At 42.7% G+C, this 23,302-nt stretch overlaps 1 protein-coding gene across 1 annotated transcript in view; it reads right to left on the bottom strand.

Moving 5' to 3' along the window:
* mgat4b (alpha-1,3-mannosyl-glycoprotein 4-beta-N-acetylglucosaminyltransferase B) overlaps window positions 1-23,302 on the bottom strand; it is a 70,123-nt gene that overhangs the window by 2,973 nt on the left and 43,848 nt on the right. Inside the window, exons 4-13 of the mRNA XM_037675190.1 lie at window positions 22,981-23,114; window positions 21,124-21,170; window positions 20,504-20,617; window positions 18,476-18,551; window positions 15,898-16,012; window positions 12,528-12,658; window positions 12,321-12,428; window positions 5,014-5,207; window positions 4,860-4,938; window positions 3,367-3,454 (exon numbers count right to left, since the gene is read on the bottom strand). Of these exons, the coding sequence (XP_037531118.1) occupies window positions 3,367-3,454; window positions 4,860-4,938; window positions 5,014-5,207; window positions 12,321-12,428; window positions 12,528-12,658; window positions 15,898-16,012; window positions 18,476-18,551; window positions 20,504-20,617; window positions 21,124-21,170; window positions 22,981-23,114 (1,086 nt within the window). The remainder of the gene's footprint in view (window positions 1-3,366; window positions 3,455-4,859; window positions 4,939-5,013; window positions 5,208-12,320; window positions 12,429-12,527; window positions 12,659-15,897; window positions 16,013-18,475; window positions 18,552-20,503; window positions 20,618-21,123; window positions 21,171-22,980; window positions 23,115-23,302) is intronic.

Genomic DNA, 23,302 nt, shown 5'->3' with positions numbered 1-23,302 from the left:
AAAAGGCTAGATAAAAGCTAATAGTGATAAAAGGCTAGATAAAAGCTAATAGTGATAAAAGGCTAGATAAAAGCTAATAGTGATAAAAGGCTAGATAAAAGCTAATCATGACAAAAGGCTAGATAAAAGGTAATAGTGATAAAAGGCTAGATAAAAGATAAAAGCACAAAAAACTAAGTGTAGCCGGGCGGTAACTAAAAGCTAAAAGCATGGGGAAGAAGTCAAAGCCAGAGTGAGCAGCTGAAGCTGATTTCTGAAGGAGCTGAACAGATCTTCATGGGGGTCTGTTGGACAGTATTTATAAATAAAGTTAAATATTTTGAAAAGTTTAACAGTTACAAAAATGGGTGAGCCGGTGGGTGATAGGTATCCCTTTCATTAAAATCCTATTTTTCTGCTCGGACTCCAGTGTTTTTGATGTGAAATCAGCTGCGACTTTAACGTGACGTCTTTAAAGCACATTTGGGTGCGTTTTAAAAGCTTTGTGGGTAAATATTTATTATTCATGTCTTGATGGAACCTGAAGTAATGAAGGGATTTCTCTGCTTTCCGTGCAGATTTACGGGGCGATTATGCGGTTATTAAGAGCCATCATGTTTATCACGAGTCCATTAGGTGACCCCTGCGGTCCAGTTTTCTTCTCGTGTGAAGAGACCGTTCCATCAGGAGCGACCCGGCGTCTCGTTTCAGCTGCAACTCACCAGGTCGGTAATCTCTGCCGGGATTTATTCCCTGGGATTATGAGAGCAGCTGCGAGGCTTCCAGGTACAGATGTAATCCCCACAAAGCGTCGGCGTTATTGTTCATCAGCAGGTTTTATCTGACGGGCTGTCAGAGTTTCCAGCTGCAGGAACAGCTGGGAGCTTTTCTCAGAAACACAAAACCCGTAAAACCCCAGTCTGCAGGTTTCACTGACAGCTGCATGCTGGATCAGAACTCAGAACCGAAACAACAAAGATAAACTTTAAAGGTCCATTTGGCTCCAGATTAAACAACTTCCTGTTGGATTCTTTACTCGTGTGATCGTGAAAGCATCGAGGAAATTAAAAGACAGTCGGATCGATCCGATGACTCCACTGAAAAATTAATGACGAGGATAAAAAGCTGCAGCTGATTTCTGCCTGCCTCAAGAACTCCAGCAAGTAAAAACAGCTGCACAAATGACAGGAATTACAACGTCTGCACACTTTTTAAAGGTAGAATTTGTTTCAGCAGCATGAAATGAGAAGAAAGAAGTTGATTTTTATTCACTAATTGTCAAAAACTAAACAATGATTTGTATATTTATCAGAATCAGAATAAGCTTTATTATCATTGTACTGAAATACAGTGAGATTATGTTTGTACAGTCGTCCGAAAGATGGGTGGAGTGCACGTTGCTGCGGCTACTGGAGCGCGGCCCCTTATCCTTTTTCAGAATCTTTTTTAGATTAAAAAGGGTAAAACTATCCATCGAGGATAGGATAGTGGCATTACAATAAAATATCTCTTCACATCTTGTTTTATCAGGACATGATTTAAGATATCAAAAAAACAACTTGTGCCAGCAAGCACATTTCTAAACACATTACATATGCATTTGATGACGAGACGGTGAAATTTATCTATGAAGCACTTCCAGATAGACCATAGTCCTGATGAGATGTTGGTCAGCCGGCACAGTTCTGATAAGCCTTCGAGGTTGCTATAGACAAAGCTTTTTCCTTAGTTTACACATGTCACAGGAGAAATTTGATAAGTCAGCCTGTTTTCGAGGCCAACTGGGGGAGTCAGATTCAGATAATCCACAATTGTTGATTTTTTTTTCAGGCAGACTGTTTTTTTTTCTTGTCATCCTTAAGTTCTTCTGGTACTTTCAAGATCCAAAATGGCCAGATTATTGGACATTCCACTGGTCCATTCCTATGAGGCTCCTCCAAGGTCGTCTCCAACATGCTGGCGAGTCCCAAAAGCCGCAGGTGGAATGCGATTCTCACAAATCCCTTCCATCTTATGGTTTAGCGCGGAATTCAGCTGATTTTGAGTACTTGAAGCACGAACCAAACCTTCACACAGACCCAAAAGTTTTGCCATTGCCAAAACTGCTCCCGCCGTCTTCCTTAATAGCCGATAACACAGGAATCCGCCAATGCCAGAAAGCAGAAACCCTGTTATCATGAATCCAATTATATAAACATCTTCGGCGTCCTCCTGAGACAAAACGGAAAGACACATCAGCTCCCAAACTCCCCACGGATCCATGACGTATCCTGCCGCACGAGTGTCAAAGGGGCATGAGGGCTCTCCAGGACCCTGTTGCTTTGTTGAAAAGATTTTGTCAATTGCATTGAAAGTCCAGCTCACCAGATCCATGACAGTAGTTTTAGTTTCGGAAGATGTGTACCAGCAGCTCCGATACACAGACAGAGAGCAAAAAAAAAAAGCAGGAGGAGAACAGGAGAAGGAGAGGAGGCAGCCGCCTTGCACGAGAGCGAGTGCAGAAAAATACATAGAATGTTAGAATGTTAACTTGAAGTAGTGATGGAAAAATATTATTTATCAATCTGCTTCCTGATACATTCAATATTATTTGACCATAATAACATTTATAATCATTTTGTTACTTTAAGGTCACTGTGAATGATATATTTGACATTATAACACTTTCACTCAGGCGCCAGTGGACAGCTGGGTAGACGCTTATCACCCTCCTCGTAAGAAACTTTAAAAAATGTTTTCCTTTCTGTGAGGCTGTTAGCCGCCTAGGTCCGGTTCTGAAAACACTAGGACAAGTCCAAGGGGAGGGGCAGGCCCCTCACGAGTTTCTACAAAATAAACGTTTTCATTCCAGGAAGCCCGAGCGGGTCGGAGACTCAGCCGGGACAAGGCATGAATATGTTCTGTACTTGTGATGCATTGACTCTGAGTCTGACTGTTCTCCAAAGCTTTCCAATAATTCTGATGAAATCTGATTGTTTGGGAGTTTGTTTTGTTCTACGACAGCAGTGGTGTTGAATTTTGTTGCCTCTGACACAAAAATTAATACAACTATCAGAGGAAGTCCCATCATTTCCTCACAAAGCAAAAGCTTCAGTTTAGACTCAACTTGTTCCCCCAGAAAACAATTTAATTTCTCAGTTTCAACATTTGGTGGTTCCTGTGTTCCCCTGTGCATGAAATCTGTTTGAGGTTCACAAATTGCTGCGTTCTGGTTTTAGTTTACATTTTAAACGACGTCCTGACTGTCTCATGAGAGGAGCTGTTCAAGTTTGTCTCTTAGAGGAAGAGGAGGAGCATCTTTCCAACACCTCCTGGACCTGATCAGCTGTCAGGAGACTCTGCAGACCTTCAGCCTCAGAGATGAAGCTCTGCGGAGTTGGTTCTTACCGATCCTGATGAATCCGTCGTCGGTCCGATGGTACTTTGGTGTTTTCTCCCTTCCTTCAGTCAGGGCTTCTTTCTCCGCCTGGATATTCTGTAAAAAACAAACAAAAATAAATAAACAACCAGAACTAAACACCTATTTTTAATATTTAAACTCATCACAAACTGAATCATACAGATAAAACAAACAGCTGGATTTTATTTTGAAACATTCAGTCTGACAGGAAGACCCACTTCACCCATCGTCTTCCTTCCCTCCCTCGTCTCGGTCAGTGTTGCTATGGTAACCGCCTCCCCTCCCTGCTGCCGGTCCTCTTTCCATCCTTCTGCTTCCTTTAACTGTTTTATTTGTCTCTTTGTTCTGCTCAGCTGATCTGAACAGGAGCATTCCTCCTCCTCCTCCTCCTCCTCCTCCTCCAACAAATCTGTCGGCTTCCTGCCGTGGCTCTCGGCTTTAATCAGCCGTTGGCTCGCAGAGAAGAGACGGATTCATCCTCCAGCCTCCTCAGAACCCAAACTGAGCTGGCAAAAAGAAGGTCGCGGTCCTCGACTACAAGCTGAGCTAAAGACGGTTTCCTCTTTAAGTAACGAACAAAAGGTCCTGATTTATCACCTGACTGATAACTAACTGCTGATGTCTGAGGGGTGACGCTGTTTTTAGAGTTTCCTCAGACAGAACAAAAAAAAAAAAAAACATATGAGTGAAAAATATTACGGCAGAATTAGGATGTCAGGTTTATTTCTTAACCAACACGAAAGTTAAGAGCAAATACACACCTAAATGGATGCTGGAAGCAAATCTTCATTGTGTTTGCACAGGTTGACGTTTTGCACCCATCAGCTCACCTAACAAACACAAACTTACTGTGCTTTAGTTATAGATATTATTATTATTATTATTATTATTATGTAACTTTACTTCCAAAGTTGACTTCAGTAAATTCAGTCCTGACTGTTGGAGGGACTGCTGCGAAGAAAGTATAATCTGATGGAGGTACGAACTGACCAGGAGCCCAGAATATAAAACATCAGCGTTTAAAACGATGTTTTCTTGGTAAAAAAAAAAAAAAAAAAAATCAGCATCAGGTAATCTGACAGGATGCAAACATTTAAAACGCTTCCACTTCAATCGTCTCATCTGCCCTGAATCAGCCAACGTTTAAACTCCACACTCAATAAAGAAAACTGAATTAAAGCCTCAAAATATGTTATCATCCATAAAAAAATCCATAATTTATTTTTCGAGCCCCTGAATCAAAAGGAAGTGAAGAAAAGTAAAGCCTGAAACTGTTAAATCTCCAAAAAACATGAAATAACTCTGAAGTTTTTGTAAAACGTCCAATCCGTCTGCAGAAGTTTCACATTTTGTGCTCCATTTATGAGACTTTGATGTTTCTACTTGAAGGAGCTGGTTTGATTTTAAACAGATGGATTTTCACGATATAAAAGCTGTTCCTTCCATTTAGGACCAGATGGAGATGGATCTGAGGACTCACGTCAAAAGGTAGAACCTCCACCGACGTGTTGAAGAGCTTGTCTCCTGGATGCTCGATGTTTCCGCTCCGGAAGAAATACCTGAAAACCAAGGAACAGACTCTGAGTTCTTCGATGCCCCGAGAGTCCCCATAAAGTTCCCCTGCTGATCCTGACCTCTCGATGCGGACCGGCGTGAAGAACCGTATCCTGATGAAGTCCCCGGCCACCGGGGTGAAGGCCCAGAAGAAGTCCTCCCCTGCGTAGGCCTTCTCCAGGGTGAAGTGCTGGTAGGTCTTCAGGCTGGTGGTCACCTCGGCCAGCGGGTTGGCGTGACCTTTATGCAGGGTCTGTTTCCCGAAGTCCTTATCCTGGAAAACCACAGAGTCATCTTACAGAAGGTTCCTGCAGAACCGATGAGGCCGAGCAGAAAATGCTGCATCGCGGCCCGTGGGGAGGAAGAACCCTCAGAGTGTAAAAAATGTAAATTAGTGTCTAAAACCGTTTTGTTTGAGTTTGTATAAAAATAATTACAGCGTTTAAACGACACGCGTGGCTACGAGTTTAAGAGAAACGTCATCATCCCTAACCCATCCAGGCCCGAGTGAGAAGGTCCCCGAGGAACCCAGAGGAAGGGTTCTGGTGCAGGTTTCTAAGAACAAGGAGGAAGTTGAGAGCTGAAGAGGAACAAAGACGAAGATCTGAGGAGGAGGAGCAGGAGGAGGTGATGATGGAGGGTTTCACTGAGGATTTCTGAGTTGGTGAAAAAGTTCAGAGACAGTCAGGAGGAGTCGGGGGGGGGGGGGGGGGAGAGACTGTTGGAGACAAGGTGGCAGTTTTTATTGTGGCTTCTTATGCTACTTTTAGCTTTAGCATCCTGCTGTTTTCACGTCCTGTTAGTATATTGCTACTTTTGGCTTTTAGCTATCATTTTTGATACTTTTAGCTTTTAATTAACTTTTTGGATAATTTTAGTCTATTGCTACGTTTAGCTTTTAACTTGTGTTTAGCTTATTTCAGCATTAAGTTAGCTACATCTAGCTTTAAGCTAACCTTTTGATACTTTTACCCAACATCTTGCAGCTTTTATCTGTTTTGTGACTTTTAGCTAGTCTTTTTCTCTGTTAGCTTTTAGCTATGCATTTTTGATGCATTTAACAAGATTTTTGGTACTTTTAGCTAGTCTTTTGTTAGTTGTGCTTTTAACTTGTGTTTTGCTGTTTTTAACATTTGTTACCTCTTTCTTTCAGCAAACTTTTGCATACATTTAGCCTTTTGCTACTTTTAGCTTCTGGCTACCATATTGCTACTTTAGCTTTTGGCTAACCTTTTTTATACTTTTATCCAGGCTTTTTCTACTTTTAGCTACACTTTTACTGCTTTTAGCTAAAGTTTTAGTTTTAGCTGCTCTTTTGAAACATTAGTTTTTAGCTTGTGTTTTATTACTTTTAGCTTTAAGTGAGTCACTTTTAGCAATTGTCTACTCTTTCACTACCTTTACCTTGTCTTTTGCTTTTATTATCAAAATCTTTGCTGCTTATATTTGATGTTTTGTGATATTTAGCTAGTCTTTTGATACATTAGCTTTTATATATAGTTTTTAATACTTTTGACTTTTAACCATTTTTATGGTACTTTTAGCTAATCTTTTGCTACTTGGTAGATTTTGGCCCTAGACATACTGCATAAATTTGTCTCTATATACTGTATGTCTGTGGATTTTGGCTATTATGTTTCTAATTTAGCTTTAGCTCACAATTTCCTAATACTTTTATTTATTGTTTTGCTACATTTAGCTCCCATCCTACTCTTTTAGCTTTCAGTTTGTCTTTTGGTACTTTTAGCTACATTTTGAAACGTTTAACTAGTCGATTGCCACTTTCAAGTACATTTTTGCTGTTTTTATCCAGTGTTTGTTACTTTTAGCTAGTCTTTTGATCCAATAGCTTTTAACTAGATCTGCTTTCTTTTGATTTTAGCTGCTGCTCTGCTTCTTTTAGCTCTAACAGCTGAGTTTCGGCTGAGCTCTCAGCCTGTTGCTTTCAGAGAAAATCAATTTTTTCCTGAAATGGGACTATTTTAGATTACCAAAATAAAAATAAAAAATTGAAGCAGATATTATTTCGGCTGAGACTCAGATAGTTGGAGGTGTTTTTTTCTCCGAGAAGGATTGATGGTTCAGCTGATCTGAGCTGAAGCCGTTTTTGGATCTTTTGTTGATTATTTCAGCTGCTGACGTGTTGGTTCAGCCTGTCAGCATGGTTCTGAACGTGTCGGCTGTCGCTGCTGGTTCTGAACGTGTCACTGCCGACAGCTGTGAGCGCCACGCTGCGTCACCAACGGAACGCTAACGAGTCCGACTAACGAGGCGATTTTTAAATGGAGAAGAAGAACAGCTGCCGGGGGTGGGGGCTGTTCCACAGGAAGACGTTTGAGGAGCGTCCTCAGATCCGGCAGCAGGTTTCTCGTCTCATCACAGATGTTGGCTGACCCCTGGTCACGGCTGCTTCATGGTTCTGATCCGTTTTACAGAACGAACCTGAAGCAGACTTCCTGCGGCAGAACTGATCAAAGCTCATCGTCTGTACTTTGAGGTTTTGAAGATTTGTTGTGATCCAAAGTGTTTCACAGAAACATCCAAGCCTCTGAGTGTTAGGAGCAGAATCTTTCTGAAGGACCGCAGAACCGGTCCAAAGTTCGAGGGAGTTCGCCCGACGTGTTAGGAGGGGAGATGTTCTCTTAGCTCAGTCAACCATCATGGAGCCACAGTCTGGACTGAGACGGTGCTCCTGAGAGGAACCGGATGGTCCAGAAGGATCATAAACCGGTCCGACAGAGTCTAACTATGTGCTGCAGACCCGGGAGTCTCTCTGAGACAGCATCAGGGTCTTGGATCTGATCCAGGCGGCCGAGGAGAGTCAATGGAGACACGATCTGGACCAGCTGGGGTTTCACTGCTGGGAGAGCTGACCCAAACCATCATCCCTCCACCACCAGCTGCCTCCATCTGTCTGAGGCCATTGCTGGTTTTGTTCCGCTCTGGCACTGTGTTAACGCACCCCTGTATGAAGGACTGGACCCAGTTTTTCCACTCACGGCTTTAACATTTGGTTTCTGTTTAATAAATAATGACTCCGCGGAGGTTTGACTCGAATCTTTCGGAACCAAAGACCCGATCCAGATTCAGCGTTCTAATTTCTACAGTCCATAACTTCTGCAGACGTTTTGATGTTTTAGCTGTTAAACAAAATGGTCCCAGACTTGGGTGCAGTGACTCTTACTTTTTGTAACATTTATACTTTGCAAACTCTTTAACTTGATTTACAAATATTTTCTCTGTAGGATCATCTTGATGCTTTTAGCTTTGTGTTACAGTTCTGCTACTTTGGGTGTTTAGCTAGCTTTTAGCTTTAAGCTAAGAGTTTTGAGCCTTTTGCTACTTTTAGCATTTTGTTCACTTTTCGTTTATCCGTCCCTCCATTTTGTTTCCTCTACAGGTCTTGGGGAGCTGCGGTCTGTCTCCAATGGTCTCCAGTTTTAGAGGCGGGGGACCCCTGAACAGGTCTCCTTAGACCTTTAAATGCTCTAAATCCAAACATTACCTTGTTTACTGTTGTTGATTTTTGTGGATCTGATGACAGATGTTTTTTTATTCTAAATTACAAGACTCCATAAAAAAAAATAAAAAATCCAACCCTCTTTACGTCTCCTCTGGTTTCAGCTCGACGTGCAGGAGTCGGGTTGATTGAAAGCAGCTGCGTTCACCTCAGTCTACTCGGTCCAAGGAGCAACTCTCTCCAGTTCAGACTCCACAGAGACAGTCGGATCGATATCCAATTGATTAGAGCAGATTGCAGCAGCTGGGTTGATATGGCTCCTAACGCAGTAATCAGAGGCATTATGTCGAGGCGCTGGGCTGCATAGGCTCGAACCGAGCCGCAACCACGGGTTCTGTACAAGCTACAGACGAAACCCGGAGAAAATATTTATTTACGCCCAAATTCAAAACAAATCCTTAACAAATAAAAGTAGAATGTTTCTGAAGAAACTTTAAAGAGCAAAGCAGCTCCAACGTCCATCAACCTCCTCCTCTAAAGTCCAGCAGGAACTCAGAACTTCCTTTTGTCACAATCGAAACTTGGACCGAGACAGACTTTTATTTTGAAAAGTATCTATTAGCTTTATTTTGAAACTCCAGTCTCAGTTCTCGTCCTGGTTCCTGTGAACCCTCCAACTGAATCCTCCTGCACATCAAAGGTCCGATTAGCGACGACATGAAATCTGAGGTTCTACAGGATCTATGGGGGCGGCCATGATGGAAACACAGAAGGAAGACAGGCATGCTGGGTAATATAGAAGACCCACAACATGCTGAGTCACTGGTTGCCATGGTGATTCCTGCCTTTTTTTTTAGGGAGCAGAAGGGGCGGGGCAGCACAGAGCAGCGCTTCAGACAGAAACACAGAGTAAAAAGTAAGCCTCAGACAAACAGCCTATGTGTTAAAACTAGAAGTTGGATCAAAAAGTGTCTCGACTCGAGATCAGCACAAGGTTCTGATGGTACCACAGGTTCAGGTTAATGGTTTTACAGGGTGTAATGGAGGAGATATGGCAAGTTAAAAAGAGCCTTCACTTCCTGTGTTGGTAGAATGGAAGTCAATGAGTTTGGGTGTGTGACCTCTGACCTCTGAGAGGGAACCATCAGACAGAAATACCTACAACTGGATTAATGAACTGAAGAAGCATTACATTAAGAAATTAAACCAAGTTAGAAGGTATGTGCTTTATATATTTATATTAAAATTTATTTGTTCATCTCATGTAAAACAATTTGTCTTCTCTGAATTTTGTTTGTTTAGAAACTTATTTAATAACCCTCTGTCCCCTGGTGGATCTCGGAGAGTGGGGGTGCCTATTGGGGTCAGCGGGGGAGCTGGTCCCCTGGGGGGGCATTGCCACCTCAGTTCACCTCCCCATCCCAACGTCCTCCTCCGCCCACTCCACCACACCACCACTCAAACAGGGTTTTGGGGTTCAGGTGCACTACTGAGCTACAGGGAGAATCATCCATCTCCGTGGCTGGTGGGGTCCTGGGCCCTAATTTTAATATACAACCTAGACACTCACTTATAACACTCTCACGACACAGGCATATATAGGATCTGGAGTGGGCACATGATCGCACTTAGGTGGTGGGATGTACTACCATTTCCACCTCCCCGGACCTGTGCCCACTCTCATATGTAGCATGTAGACATTTAGGGTTCGGGGCGGAGATGAGGGGTGAACGGGCACCGCCTGCTCTCTGGGCAAGAGGTGGGTCTGTGCCGATCGCCACCTCATCCCCCCATTTTAAACGCACTGTATAACAACATGCATCAACACCATATTCGAGTGGGAGGAGGAGGAAGTGGGTCTGTTCATAATTTATTTATGCATATATAGATTATTATTATTTTTTTTTATTTTAGTTATTTTTATTTATTTTTTTTTTTATTATTTTTTTTTTTATTTTTTTTTTTTATCACAAACACCTCCTTTCTCTGTGTGACACTAGGGGTCTGGGATGGAGGGGGAGGGGGGCACATTGTTGGGGTCTGGGCTGTGGGTGGGCTTTGGGTCTTGGGGGCGGTCAGTGGTGGGGCCGGTGCTTCGGTTCCTCCTGGGCTGTTCCGATTCTTTTAATCTAGGTTCCTGGTTGCGATGGCCGGCACTTTGACCGGGGTGGCTGCCGGCTTTCGGCGGGGGGGCGGCTATGGTAGTGTACGTGTGGTCATTGGTGGTGTAGGGCGGCGGTTGGGGGCGTGGCTTCGCCTCATCGGGGCACTGGCTGGTCTTCCTGTGTGGCATTTGCGGTGGGGGTGCTGTGTGTGTGGGGGGGGTGCATAGGTGGCGTGCTGGGGCGTCTCCGGGCCTATGGTGCAGGGCTCTTGATGTGGGGGCCGGCCCTCCTCAGCTGCGGCTCCCTGCTGCTCTGCCCTTTGGGCTGGGGCCGGCCTGTGGTCGCTGTCAGGTAGATGGTGCATGCTATCTGTGTGTGCCTGTTGGTTGCTCAGGTTGGGTTTTTGGTGGTACCCCTCTCTTGGATCAATTTGGGCCCCACATTTGGTGTGGGGCCCACTCCCCCCGGTCGTGCCCCCCTTTGGCGGGGGACCCCCTTGCCGCCGGTGCATTGGTGGCTCTCGGTGTCTGGGCTGGGTGGTGGGGTGCACGTCGGTCTGCCCTGGTTGCTGCCTGGCGGGGCCTGGGTGCCCTGGCTCTGTCGGGGCTCTGCCGGGGGGTGGTATGGCCTCGGGGCTTGGGGCTCGGTGTCCATGGCCGGATCTACTTGGGGGGGCATGGGTCGCCGGCCGGACCTGTGGGCTCGTCGCTGCAGCTTCCTGGAAGCTCTGCATTGTGGTGGCTGGGGTCACCCGGTTCTTTCCTCTGCTCCTCTCTGGGGGGTGCGGTTCTCCCTGTTGGGAGACTCCTGGGGCTCCGGGCCTGTGGGCCGCTGTGTGTCTGTGGCTCCGGTCCTCCCTATGTTGCCATTGTGTCCTGGGGGACGGGTCTGTGGGCCCCCGCGTCCACTATTGGGCATTCTTTTGGAGAAATCTGGTGGTGGCAGGCGTGCTTGCGCGGGTGTTTGGATTCAGGTGCTGTGACAGATGCACGCTAGGTTGGGTAGTGGTGGAAGCTAGATGATTCCTTGTGCAATGTCGAATGTTTCATGGTGATATTGTGGGTGGCATTGTGCTGTGCATGTTGTTTTGTCGTGGTGGTCTCTCGTCTTATCTATTTCTCTTTTATTATTTAATTATTCTTCTTTCTTCTCTCTTTAAAAAAAAATAATAATAAAAAATAAAAAAAAATAAAAAATAAAAATTGAGCGATGACGATAAGTTCATTGAAACACTTCACAATGTTTCTACACTTAAACTGAGCTCAAAAAAAAAAAAAAAAAGAAACTTATTTAATCAACATTTTTGAGACGCTCAGACAAGTTATAATTCTTTTAAGTATTTCTATACATCCTCGCCTATTTAGAAAACAATTCTTTAACCTTTGCCTAATTTAGGTCATTTTAGATAATTTAAATTTAAAAAATATATAAAAACTCTTCCATCTGTTTTACTTTACGGTAATGCTGTCAAATCGTGTTATACCTGTGCACGCTGCGTGTTCCTGTGCTTTTATTGTGAAACATTTTGTGGCTTTTATTTTTATAAAGTGCCACAAGTAATAAGGGGATGCTGCAAAATAAAACAAAATCAGCAAAAGCTGATGAAAATAAATGTCCATTTCAAACTGAAGAAATAAAGAGCTAAATAAATCTTAATCCTGCTAAAGATTCTTTCAATATCATTAAAAATGTAATGTGTTCATCGTGATTATTCCTGAGAAACATCAGAAATATTAAACTCAGGTATATTTGAGCTGAAGCTGAGTGAAAGATAAAAACAGAACCTGGATCAGCCAAATTAAATCTACAGACCAGAACCCACCTTCAGTTTCTGGATCTTCCCGGCTAAAGACGAGTGCGTGCCGACGTGCTGGAAGAGCGACGGCTTGAAGCGGATCCTCAGGTTGGCCTTCTGTCGGTCGCAGTGTTTCTGTAGGAGACAGACAGGATCAGACCTGAAACCGCCCTGCAGGACAGGAACCACACAGGTTCTGCATCAGGAGTTCTGCACAGGAAGGAGCCCACTCACTGCATCCTTCTCCGGGTTGCACACTTTGACCCACATGATGTGGTCCAGCAGCCAGTCGATGGGCTTGTCTTTGTAGAACATCAGCATGAACTCCACGATGAGCGACAGGTCCAAGGATTTAAACATTTTGCCTGCAGAGGGAAAGGAGCACTTCCTGTTGGTTCAGTTTGGATAAACTAATAAACAAATCATCATTTATTTAAATCAGAACCAGGATTTTCTGTTAGAATTCAGTGAAAATGTTGAAATCTGCTAAAGAAGCTGAAACTGAATCAAAGCTAAAAAAAACAAACACCAGCTAAAAGAAGCAAGATGCTAGCTTAATGTAAATGAAGCTAGATGCTAGCTAAATGTAAATGAAGTTAGATGCTAGCTAAAAAGAAAAAGAAGCAAGATGTTAGCTAAAAAGTAGAGTGGCGAAATGTTAGGTAGAAGTTAAAGGTATAAGAATGGTAGCTGAAAGCTAAGAATAGTAACAACCTAGCTCTAAGCCTAAAAAAGCAAGACAACCATAAAAAAGCTAAATGTTAGGTAGAAGCTACACGTCCATAGCTAAAAGCTAAAAATAACTAAAGGCTAGCTCTAAAGCTACAAGATTCTAGCTAAAAAGTGAAGTAGCAAAATGTCGGCTAGAAGGTTAAAGTACAAGAATGGTAGCCGAAAGCTAAAAATAGCCAAAAGCTAGCTGTAAGCCTAAAAATGCAAGACAACCATAAAAGAAGCTAAATGATAAGTAGAAGCTACATGTCCATAGCTAAAAGCTAGAAATAACTAAAAGCTAGGTCTAAAGCTACAAGATTCTAGCTAAAAGGTGAAGTAGCAAAATGTCGGCTAGAAGGTTAAAGTACAAGAATGGTAGCTGAAAGCTAAAAATAGCAAAAAGCTAGCTCTAAGCCTAAAAAAGAAGGACAACTGTAAAAGAAGCTAAATGTTTGGTAAAAGCTACACGTCCATAGATAAAAACTAAAAGAAGCAAGATGCTAGCTAAATCTAAACGAAGCTAGATGCCAGTTAAAAAGTAAAAGAAGCAAGACGCTAGCTAAAAAGTAGAGTGGCAAAATGTTAGGTAGAAGCTAAAAGTACAAGAATGGTAGCTGAAAGCTAAGAATAGCAAAAAGCTAGCTCTAAGCCTAAAAAAGCAAGTGAACCGTAAAAGAAGCTAAATGTTAGGTGGAAGCTACACGTCCATAGCTAAAGCTAAAAATAAACAAAGGCTATCTCTAAAGCTACAAGATTCAAGCTAAAAGGGGAAGTAGCAAAATGTTGGCTAGAAGGTTAAAGTACAAGAACGGTTGCTAAAAGCTAAAAATACCAGAAGGCTAGCTAAAAGCCAAACGTATCATAAGGATACAAAAACAAAGCCAGTTTGTTCAGACAGAACAAAGTGCACTGCTACGGAGAAACATAAAAAGTAAATAAAGTTAAGCGTTTGAAAACGTTAAGCGTTTAAAGCGTTAAAAACAAAAGCCTCGGTACCGATCTACTGAACGAGCCGAACGTTTTGATTCATGAACGATTTAAAAAGCACAAAGTGAGAAATGGGTTTGATGCAGAAAAACGTACAGAACACGAAGAACGTCGTGACAATAAACGTGAACGCTGACTCAGCGTTCTGACCGACTCGTCCTGCATCAGTTTGGTTCTGAACAGAAGACAGCCGTTCCACAATTTGACCCATTTTGGCTCAAACAGCCTCTTTAGTTGAAACCGATCATGACTCAGTTCTTCACCGGTACCAAACAAACCCAGTTTCCCTTCAGCGGGTTTCTGTTCCAGATCCTCTGAAATACAAAGGTCAAAGGTCAGCCCGCCTCGCTGGGCTCAAACTCTGACGAGCTAACGGCCTGCAGACAAGCTCAACCCGCTCCCGGACCTCGTCTGGTTCTTCCTGATCGGTTTGGACGTGTCGGCCTCCGGAGGGTCGGATGTTCGGAGCCTCTGGAGAACCGCGGAGACAAAAACCGGAGCTAAACTTAGTAAACGCGAGCAGCTGAGTTAGAGAGCCGCCTGCAGCTCCTCCGCGGTCTGATGTGATTCGGTGAGTCAGCTGGACCCGGACGAATCTATTAAAGCAGCCGCCGCTCGCAGCCGACTCGGGTCACGGAGGATTCGTTGGGTCAGAGCCGAGGGCCGGAGGGAGGAGGAGGAGCACCATGTTTAGGCAGCCAGGGCTGAAGAAGAACATACAAACATCCAAGTGGGAAATCAGCGTCTGGTTCGAACCCAACGGTTCTGATGGTAAATGGTTCTGATGGTAAATGGTTCTGATGGTAAATGGTTCTGATGGCATATTACAGCAAACTTAAAGTGTCCACCTTCCACCAGGTCACAGAGGCCACATCATCGGGTCACCCAGACCTTCCTCTCCCAAGGTGTTCCCAGACCAGAGAGCATACACAATCGCTCCAGCGGGTTCCGGTTCTGAACCGGGTTCTCTTACCAGTAGAACGTGCCCAGAAAACCTCCAAAGCGAGGTGCCAATCCAACTCCACCCTACCATCCCCCAGGAACAAGACGCCCAGATACTTGATCTCCACCTGAGGCAAAGACTCCCCCCAGAAAGACGTAAATAAAAACCTTCTACTGGTTTTACAGTTTAGGATGAATTCGTTGATTTCCGTTCGGGGACATCAACTTCCTGTCGGATGAAACCCAACGAGCTCTTTGATCTCAGGTGAACGTCTCAGCTTCGTTTCTTTCCGTTTGTCCAGGATCCTCTCAGACTCTGCAGCGGTTTCCTCAACTCTCCTCTGGCTCTGGTTTTCCTGCGTCTCGTTTATTAGGAGCAGTTGTTTTCAATCTTCTCCCTCGGCTGTACGACTCAGTTTTTGTCTTTCGTAGAGCAAAGAGAGAAGAACGAAGGCCCGGTGCGTTACCGTCCCTCTCGTGAAGCAGCAGTTTCATCATCTCCACTCAGGAGATGAAGCACATCGCAGCGTTTGTCCTCGTGCAGAAAGAAGGGCTGATTGAATCGATTAAAACTCGGCGTTATTAGTCACGATTCTATTAATACCAGAGTCCCCCCTCATCCATCCCACGCTCCACTTAAACCAATAAAAATAAATGAGTTTGGACTCCTCGGCTCCCCTCCGGGTGCACGACGCTCGACGACATCATTAATTGTTTTGTTTTTTTCCCCCGTCTCTCTGTTGCAATTAGCGAAATCAATAACTCAGCCTATAAAAGGTTTAACTTCTTCTGATGGAGGAAGCGACGCCTCGAGCGGCGAGGGACTCGGACCACTTCAGAGAGGTCCCGCTGGACTCGGAGCGCCGAGCCCCACCGTGCAACAGTTTGACGTCGACTCGGGCTTTCTGTGAGAGAAAACCACAAACGTTCATCTCCGCCTCCTCCGACAGGAGGAACTCACCGATGAACCCGAGCTGAGAGAACTCCAGGATCATCCACTCCTCCAGCGGCTGCTGCAGAGCGAAGTTCTTCATGGTGGAGAAGTAGTTTGGACGAGCCACGATGTCGTCCTCCAACTGGAAGACAGAGACGGATCAGAGACGGATCAGAGACGGATCAGAGACGGATCAGAGACAGATCAGAGACGGATCAGAGACAGATCAGAGACGGATCAGAGACAGATCAGAGACAGATCGGAGACAGATCGGAGACAGATCAGAGACGGATCAGAGACGGATCAGAGACAGATCGGAGACGGATCGGAGACAGATCGGAGACGGATCAGAGACAGATCAGAGACAGATCAGAGACGGATCGGAGACAGATCAGAGACGGATCGGAGACGGATCAGAGACAGATCAGAGACGGATCGGAGACAGATCAGAGACAGATCAGAGACAGATCAGAGACAGATCAGAGACAGATCAGAGACGGATCGGAGACAGCCGTTTTCTTTATCTACTTCTGTAAAATGATGCAAACCGAGGAATCAAACAGGAAGAAATACACAGAAAATAATTTATTTAACCTTTTTAAACTATTTTAATCATTTTATTGTAACTTAAGCAGTGAGGTGCAGTCTGTTCTTGTAGTTCTATAAAATTAGTTGTCACTTTAAAAAATGCTGGAACTTTCTAAAACTCTTTTGTCCTCCTCATCTTCAGTTCACACACCGAGCTGCAGGTGCTTCTTTCAGAACCTTCTGCTGGTCACGGCTCAAGAAGTTCTTTAGTTTTCAGACGAAGACGGTTTGTCCGAGACTTACCTTTTACTCTGTGTTTCTGCCTGCCTTGTAAAAGTTTTAGTTCTGTTGGAACACGTCAAATTTCCTTCAGCCTATTTTATTCTATTTTTACTGTTTATTTTCCCTCAACAATCTTTTTACTTTATTCTATCACAAAAATGTATTTTTATTTAATTATTGGACATTTTTCTGTAAATATTTCCATTTTCTGTTTTCGTTTTCTCCCCTGTATGTTTGTTTTCGTCTCCTGTTTATTTTTATTCTTATTTGTATCTCTGTATTTCTCTCGTCTGTAATTGTGTGAATGTTGAAGCACTCACTTAATTGATTGATCCATTTTTCTTCTGTGTTTTTCAGCATCTTTCTCATTCCACAATTTGTGATATTTCAACGAATCATATATCGAAACATTCAGCTCGTTCAGGAGAAGGGTACTATGACTTTAGGTATTGGTGTAACTTTAGCTTTTTGAAATATTTAGCCTTTTCTGCCTTTTTTGTCTTATAGAAAATGAGTTGAGCTCATTTTACATCCTTCAAATCTTTAGATCTGTTCTTTTTACCTTTTACTGCTCCTTTCACATTTTGTTCTGCTTCAGATTCTTTCAGCTTCCTTGTGCAAATTTTAGCTTTATTCAGCTCCTTTCAGCTAATTTCAGCTGTTTTGTGATCCTTTTACGTTTATTCTGCCAATTATAAAATGTTTGTGCTTCTTCTAATTTATTTCTGCTAATTTCAGCTTATTGATTCAAATTTAGCTTGTTCTGTTATTTCAGCTACTATTTAGCTGTTTTATGCTAATTTTAGCTTTTTCAGCAAATTTCTTTTTTTTTTTTTTTTGCAGTAATTAAAACTTTTTCAAGCCTAATTCAGCAAAAATGTGCTCTCTCCCATTTCTTCTGGTAATTTATGTTGCTTTCTGCCTTTTTAGTTACTTTTCAGCTGTTTTTTTTTTGTTTTGGTGTGTTATTTCTGATTTGTTTTTTTTATTTTATTTTTTCAGATAATTTCCACTTTTTTTTTTGGTGCTCAATTCTGCTTTTTTCAGCCTAATTGGACAAGCATGTTCTTTCTGGTTTCTTCTGCTAATTTAGGCTTGTTCTACCCTTTCAGCAAGCTTTTAGCTAATTTAATTTAAAAAAAAAAAGCTTTTTGTTCTTGATAAATTCAAGTTTGTCGTGGAAATGTTGGCACCTTTCAGCCTAATTAAGCTTGTTGTGGTCCTTTCAGCTTATTTCTCCTAGTTTGTTATTTCGGCTACTATTTAGCCGTTTTTATGCTAATCTTAGCCTTTTCAGCTAATTACACTTTTTTTTCACCAACTGCAACTTTTTTCAGCCCAGTTCAGTAAAAATGAGCTCTCTCCACTCCCCTCTGGTAAGTTTCGGTTAGTTTAGTTTTAGTTAGCTACCTTTTAGCTGTTTTTTTGTGCTAATTTCAGCTTTTTTCAGATAATTTCCACTTGTTTGTGCTCATCTCTGCTTCTTTCAGCTTAATCGGACAAACATATAATCTTTCTTCTGCTAATTTATGCTTGTTCTACCTTTTCAGCTACTTTTTAGCATTTTTAGCTAATTTCAGCCGTTTTGAGCTAGTTCTTCAGCAATAAGCATTCACACTGCATTTTCACAGGAAATGCAAATTCTCTACTTTATACGTGTTTCCTGTTTGTTTCTGTTTATCTGTGATCGAGGTTGTTGAACTTTTTTTCTGACTGCGTGTTGTATTATAACCTCCACTGCGTTCTGAGGCACATCTGTCCACATCTGTCGACAAGTCTTCGTGCGTTTCTTTACCTGAACGTAGTACGTTCCTTTGGACTGAGCGTACATCATCAGGAAACAGTAATCCAGGTTCTGCTTCGTCCTCCACCTGAGGAGGAGAGACGTCCTGTTATCAGCAGGGAATCTGTTTTATCTCATTTTAAATGGAATTAGTGGACGCGCAAACATCAGGACAACATCTGTCTGCTTCCGGAGGAACAGCAGCCGAACTCACAGCTGATTAAACTCGTGTGAAGTGTGTAATTAGGCTGCAGTAATGATGGATTACGTCAGCGCACAGATGATGATAATCATCAGCTAATTTAGACACACGACCTGTTTGGTATCAAACAGCAGCTTCCATCACCTCCGAGAGCGAGAACAAACACCACGGCAGGATTCAAATTCACCTCCGCAGCATCGGTCTGCAGGAAGACAAATCAAACCGGTTTCAAAACAAGGCATCTGCGTGGAAAAACGAGGAGCCGAAAGTTTACAGAACCAACACTCGGAGCTGGTTTTAACCAGAAAATAAACTAATGGAGTTCAGCTGCATCAGTTCCTCAGAAAGTTCATAAATTACACCAAGAATTACACAAAGGCATCAACAGATTCTTCACTTGAACACAGTTTTGTGATTTAACCTGAAAAACAGCAGAGTTTACAAAACAAACAGCTCGAAGGAACAAAAGAATCAGACCGGCCCGCGTTTGATGTGACCAGAAATGACTCAAAAACTTTAATGCAGTTCTTTAAATCATGACTAAGTTTATTATTTATAAATACAAACGTGAGGATACAAAGAGTTCTGAGGAACATAAACACAAATATAAAGAGCAGAACATTTGAGCACAGCCCTACAGAACCTCACTGACCTACACAAGGTGAAGTCAGTGAACAAGGCCAGGCTGATTCTGGCAGATCCTGATCATCCACTCCATGGTGAGTTCAGGTTGCTTCCGTCTGGAAGCAGGCAACTGCAGCTCAGATGTAGGACTTAACAGACGAAATCTCATTTATCTCTGTAGTGATCAGGCTTCCCAACGAACAGTGATGATTTCTGTTATTTTAATGTAATAATTAATGTTTTAATATTTTTAATGTCTCAATGTCTTGTCTAGTTTTATGTGACTACAGACTGTGAAACAAATTGTCCCTTGGAAATAATAAAGAGTCTTGAACTTGAACTCACCACGAGAGGGGAATGAAAAACAAATGTCCTGTTTTCCACAAGGGGGTGAAAACATGTGCATTCATGATTAACAAATAAATTGTTTAATACTTCATAAATTAATTTATCACTAATTGGGGAATACATCCCTTAAAAAAAAAAAAAGATGAAATTACCGGTATTATATTAAGTCTAAATAACCCTTAAAATCAGAGTTCTTTGGTTTGAACAGATCAAAAAACAGTTTGAAGACACGGCAAGCTGAGAACTTATGATTTAGGTTGAATTAATTTACAGAATTTAACATTTCATTTGTTGCAGTTTGTGGATAAAGGCCGATATTTCTAAACAGATTAAATTCTTCAAACATTTATGATTAAAAATGGGAATAAAAGTTTGAATTGAGGCAAAAGGAAAAAGAATATTCTGAATATACTGGGTCCATTTTGACGCCAACAACGCCTGGAGGTGCATACGATCCTGCCTGGACCGTGTTAGTAAAACATCTCAAGGGGAACCCACGTTAACAGAACCAACAGGTTCAGACAAACACTTTGAAGGGTTCAGTTTTATAATCCAGGGTGCAGCTCAGGAGAAACTGACGCCGAGGTTTTTATTCACGGAGCAAAGACGTTTATGAGGCCGACAGCTTCCTCTCATCAACAACAACAAACCAAAACAAACAACAGATTTTATTTTCATCAACCGCTGATAAACACCCCGTTTTTAACGCCTTCAGACGAAACTTTCTGTCTTCAAACCTGAAACGATCGTGTTGGCAGCCTCAAAACCTCCTACACCCTTCAAATTAAACAACGTAAAAATCATCAGCTTTTATTGTGCAAACAAAAATTACCGTTATAAACAAACAAACAAACAAACAAACAAACCTGACTCTCTCCTTCGGGTCTCCGAAGGACTCTCGGAGTCGTGAAAAGTCGGGGTAGAAGTGGGGGGATGGAGACACGACCTCCAACAGACCCGACTGGATCTCTGCAGGAAAACTGAGACGAAAGACGCAGTCAGACAAACAAATAAACAAACAAACAAACAGTTTTTAGCTCAGGGGGTTTGTTTCTGTGCAGCGGCTGTCTTCAGCTGGATCAGTGGGGATGAGCTAAACAGGGAACAGATTTCAGCAGAACACCGGTGGTAAAACCAGGTTTTCTGGACAGTCTACACACAACAGCCCCTTCAGTTCTGTTTGTGGTGTCATTAAAACCAAACAGAACATGCAGCTTGGACTCATTTGGAGATGGTTCCTCAGCTCCCCGTCTCACAGCCGGCTTCACGTGAGGCGATTAAAAAAAAAATTCACATTTAACTTTTCTGCCGCTGAGAGGAGCTGAAGTTTGAAAACGACCAAGAATAGTTGGAGATGTTGTTTCAGGACGGACGCTGCGCTGGGGGCACCTGCAGGGCTCCGTAACCAGGACGGGAACTTAATGAAGAGAGAACGAGGAGCGCTTGTTGTCATAGCAACAACATCCCATCATGCAGGTGGACTTACAGCTGCTTCAGGTTGTCTGCTACTCCGCTGGCGTACTGCTGGTCCGCCTGGAAGCACAAACACACAACATCAGCATCAACTACACACGCAGTTATTTCACGTTTTAATTGTGTGTGTGTTTATAGTTTTCATCAGCTATGCACCTTTTTCAAGAACCTTCAGGGACCTCTGTGGGTTTTTCTATCTTTAACGACAGACTAAAAACAGGTTCGTCCACATCTGCACTTCCTGTTTCATGTTCTTGCAGCTATAATCAGCAGGAGCCCTCGTTTATCAAACGATTTCACTCCAAACTACTAACTTCACCTCCGACGAGCAAGTTTTTTACTTCCTGTGTCCCTGCTGATCAAAAACCTGTGGGGAGGAGCCGCTGCTCCTGATGCACCTCTGTTTAAAACTGTTCATTAATAATTAAAATAACGTTCGTAAATTATCTGTCTCGGTCTTAATCTTATCTTATTGGTTTAACTTCTGCTTTACAGAAACGCTGACGTCACCCTGCAGACAGCAGAGAACCTGATCCTGGACCTGCTGATCCACCACCAGCAGGATGTGGTCCTGGGTTCTTTTCTCTGAGGTTTCGCTCATTTAATATTTATCTTTTCCCTTCAAAGCTTTAAAGTGCCTTCGCTGCTCCTTATTGGTCCGAGCAAACCAGGTTCTGCTCGGACGGCCCGTTCCTGCTGCACACACTCAAGACGACCAGATATTAAAGCTGAGATTCTGACTTCAAAATAAAATCAACGGTTAAAAAAAACAGGAAACGGCTGATTCAGAAGGAAAAACATCGGCCTTCCTCCTGCTGAGGCAGATCGGAGTTAACATCAAACACAAAGTCGGTGACATTAAACCTATGTGCTTTCATGTGCGCGTGTGTCTTAGAGCTCATTAGCTAAACTAGTGGCCTTTAGAAAACATGTGAGAAAGCACTCAGACCAACACACACTCATTCTGACAGTCAATTATCTTCACAGAGAACACACACACACACACACAGCACGCAGTGTTTCCATCACGTCGCAGGACTTTAAGTCAAACTAACTACTAGCTGTTAACTTTGTTATTTAATAGCTCGTTTAGCTCTTAGCTTTTGTAGCTTCATTAGCTGTTAGCTTTGTTAGCAGTCAGCTGATGGCTTTGTTAACTTTGTTAGCTGATAGCAGGCGCAGAAGTGAACAGGAAGTTTAAGTAAACAACTCCGTGTTCTGTAAAAAAAAAAACAACAGCGAGCGTCAGCTTTTCCTCAAGTATCAAGCAGAGTTTGTTTAATCCGGAGGAACATCAGGAGGAAATAAAACGAGACAATATTGATTTATTGATTGTGATTTGTCTGAGCTGCTGATTATAAGATGAATTAAGACGTTTGTGAAAACAGACCGGGGTCAAGGATCAGCTCTGGAAAATGTCAGCTCTTAGTAGACGCAGCTTCTGTTGAAACCATGCAGCAAAAAGCAGCTGAATGTCAATTTTATTAATGAGTAATAAAATAAAGAGTAATTAAATACCATCACCCAGTGTCCAGGCTTGAGGTTTATTTATGTAGTCAGAAACATTAAAGGACAAATGTTTAATCCGGCAATTTATTTATGGAAGCAAATGTTAAAAACGTGAGCAAATTAAACATTCTGTTTAAATAAGCCGTTTCTTTTTTTTTTTAAAACACACAAATGCAATTAACTTTGCGCACCTAATTATTTTACTTTCCTCTTGAATCTTGGAAATGAGGTTTACAGAAAAAAAATAAAAATTAGAAGCTGCACACAAAACCACACAGACAAATACAGGTAAAAATATTATTGCTAACCCCCAACACAATGTAGCCACATGAAATGATAAATAACTCGAACACACACTGACCTCTGCAATGAGGACGACAATGACACAGTCGTCCTTCTCAGCAGAACTGAGCTCGGACATCAAGGAGCTGAGCGTGTCCGTCAGGTAGGAGTGGACCTCCCTCTTCACGCTGGGAACCCCCATCACGATCGAAACTGCACACAACGAACATCAGAGGAACACGTAAAAAACTGTTCGGATCCTGGAGGAAATAAAAGATTAAAGCATCAAGTCTCAGAGATCCTGGGAGCACAGAGTGTCAAATGTTTTCATTAAATACACAGAGCCGATAGAGAGACCTGGAAAGATGCTTTGTAACCATTAAATACACAGAGCCGATAGA

Source organism: Nematolebias whitei, chromosome 4 (assembly GCF_014905685.2).
Source record: "Nematolebias whitei isolate Nwh7 chromosome 4, NemWhi1, whole genome shotgun sequence".
Lineage (NCBI taxonomy): Eukaryota > Metazoa > Chordata > Actinopteri > Cyprinodontiformes > Rivulidae > Nematolebias > Nematolebias whitei.
The sequence above is the reverse complement of the archived record's forward strand: the minus strand, read 5'-3'. Positions and strand labels throughout refer to the sequence as shown.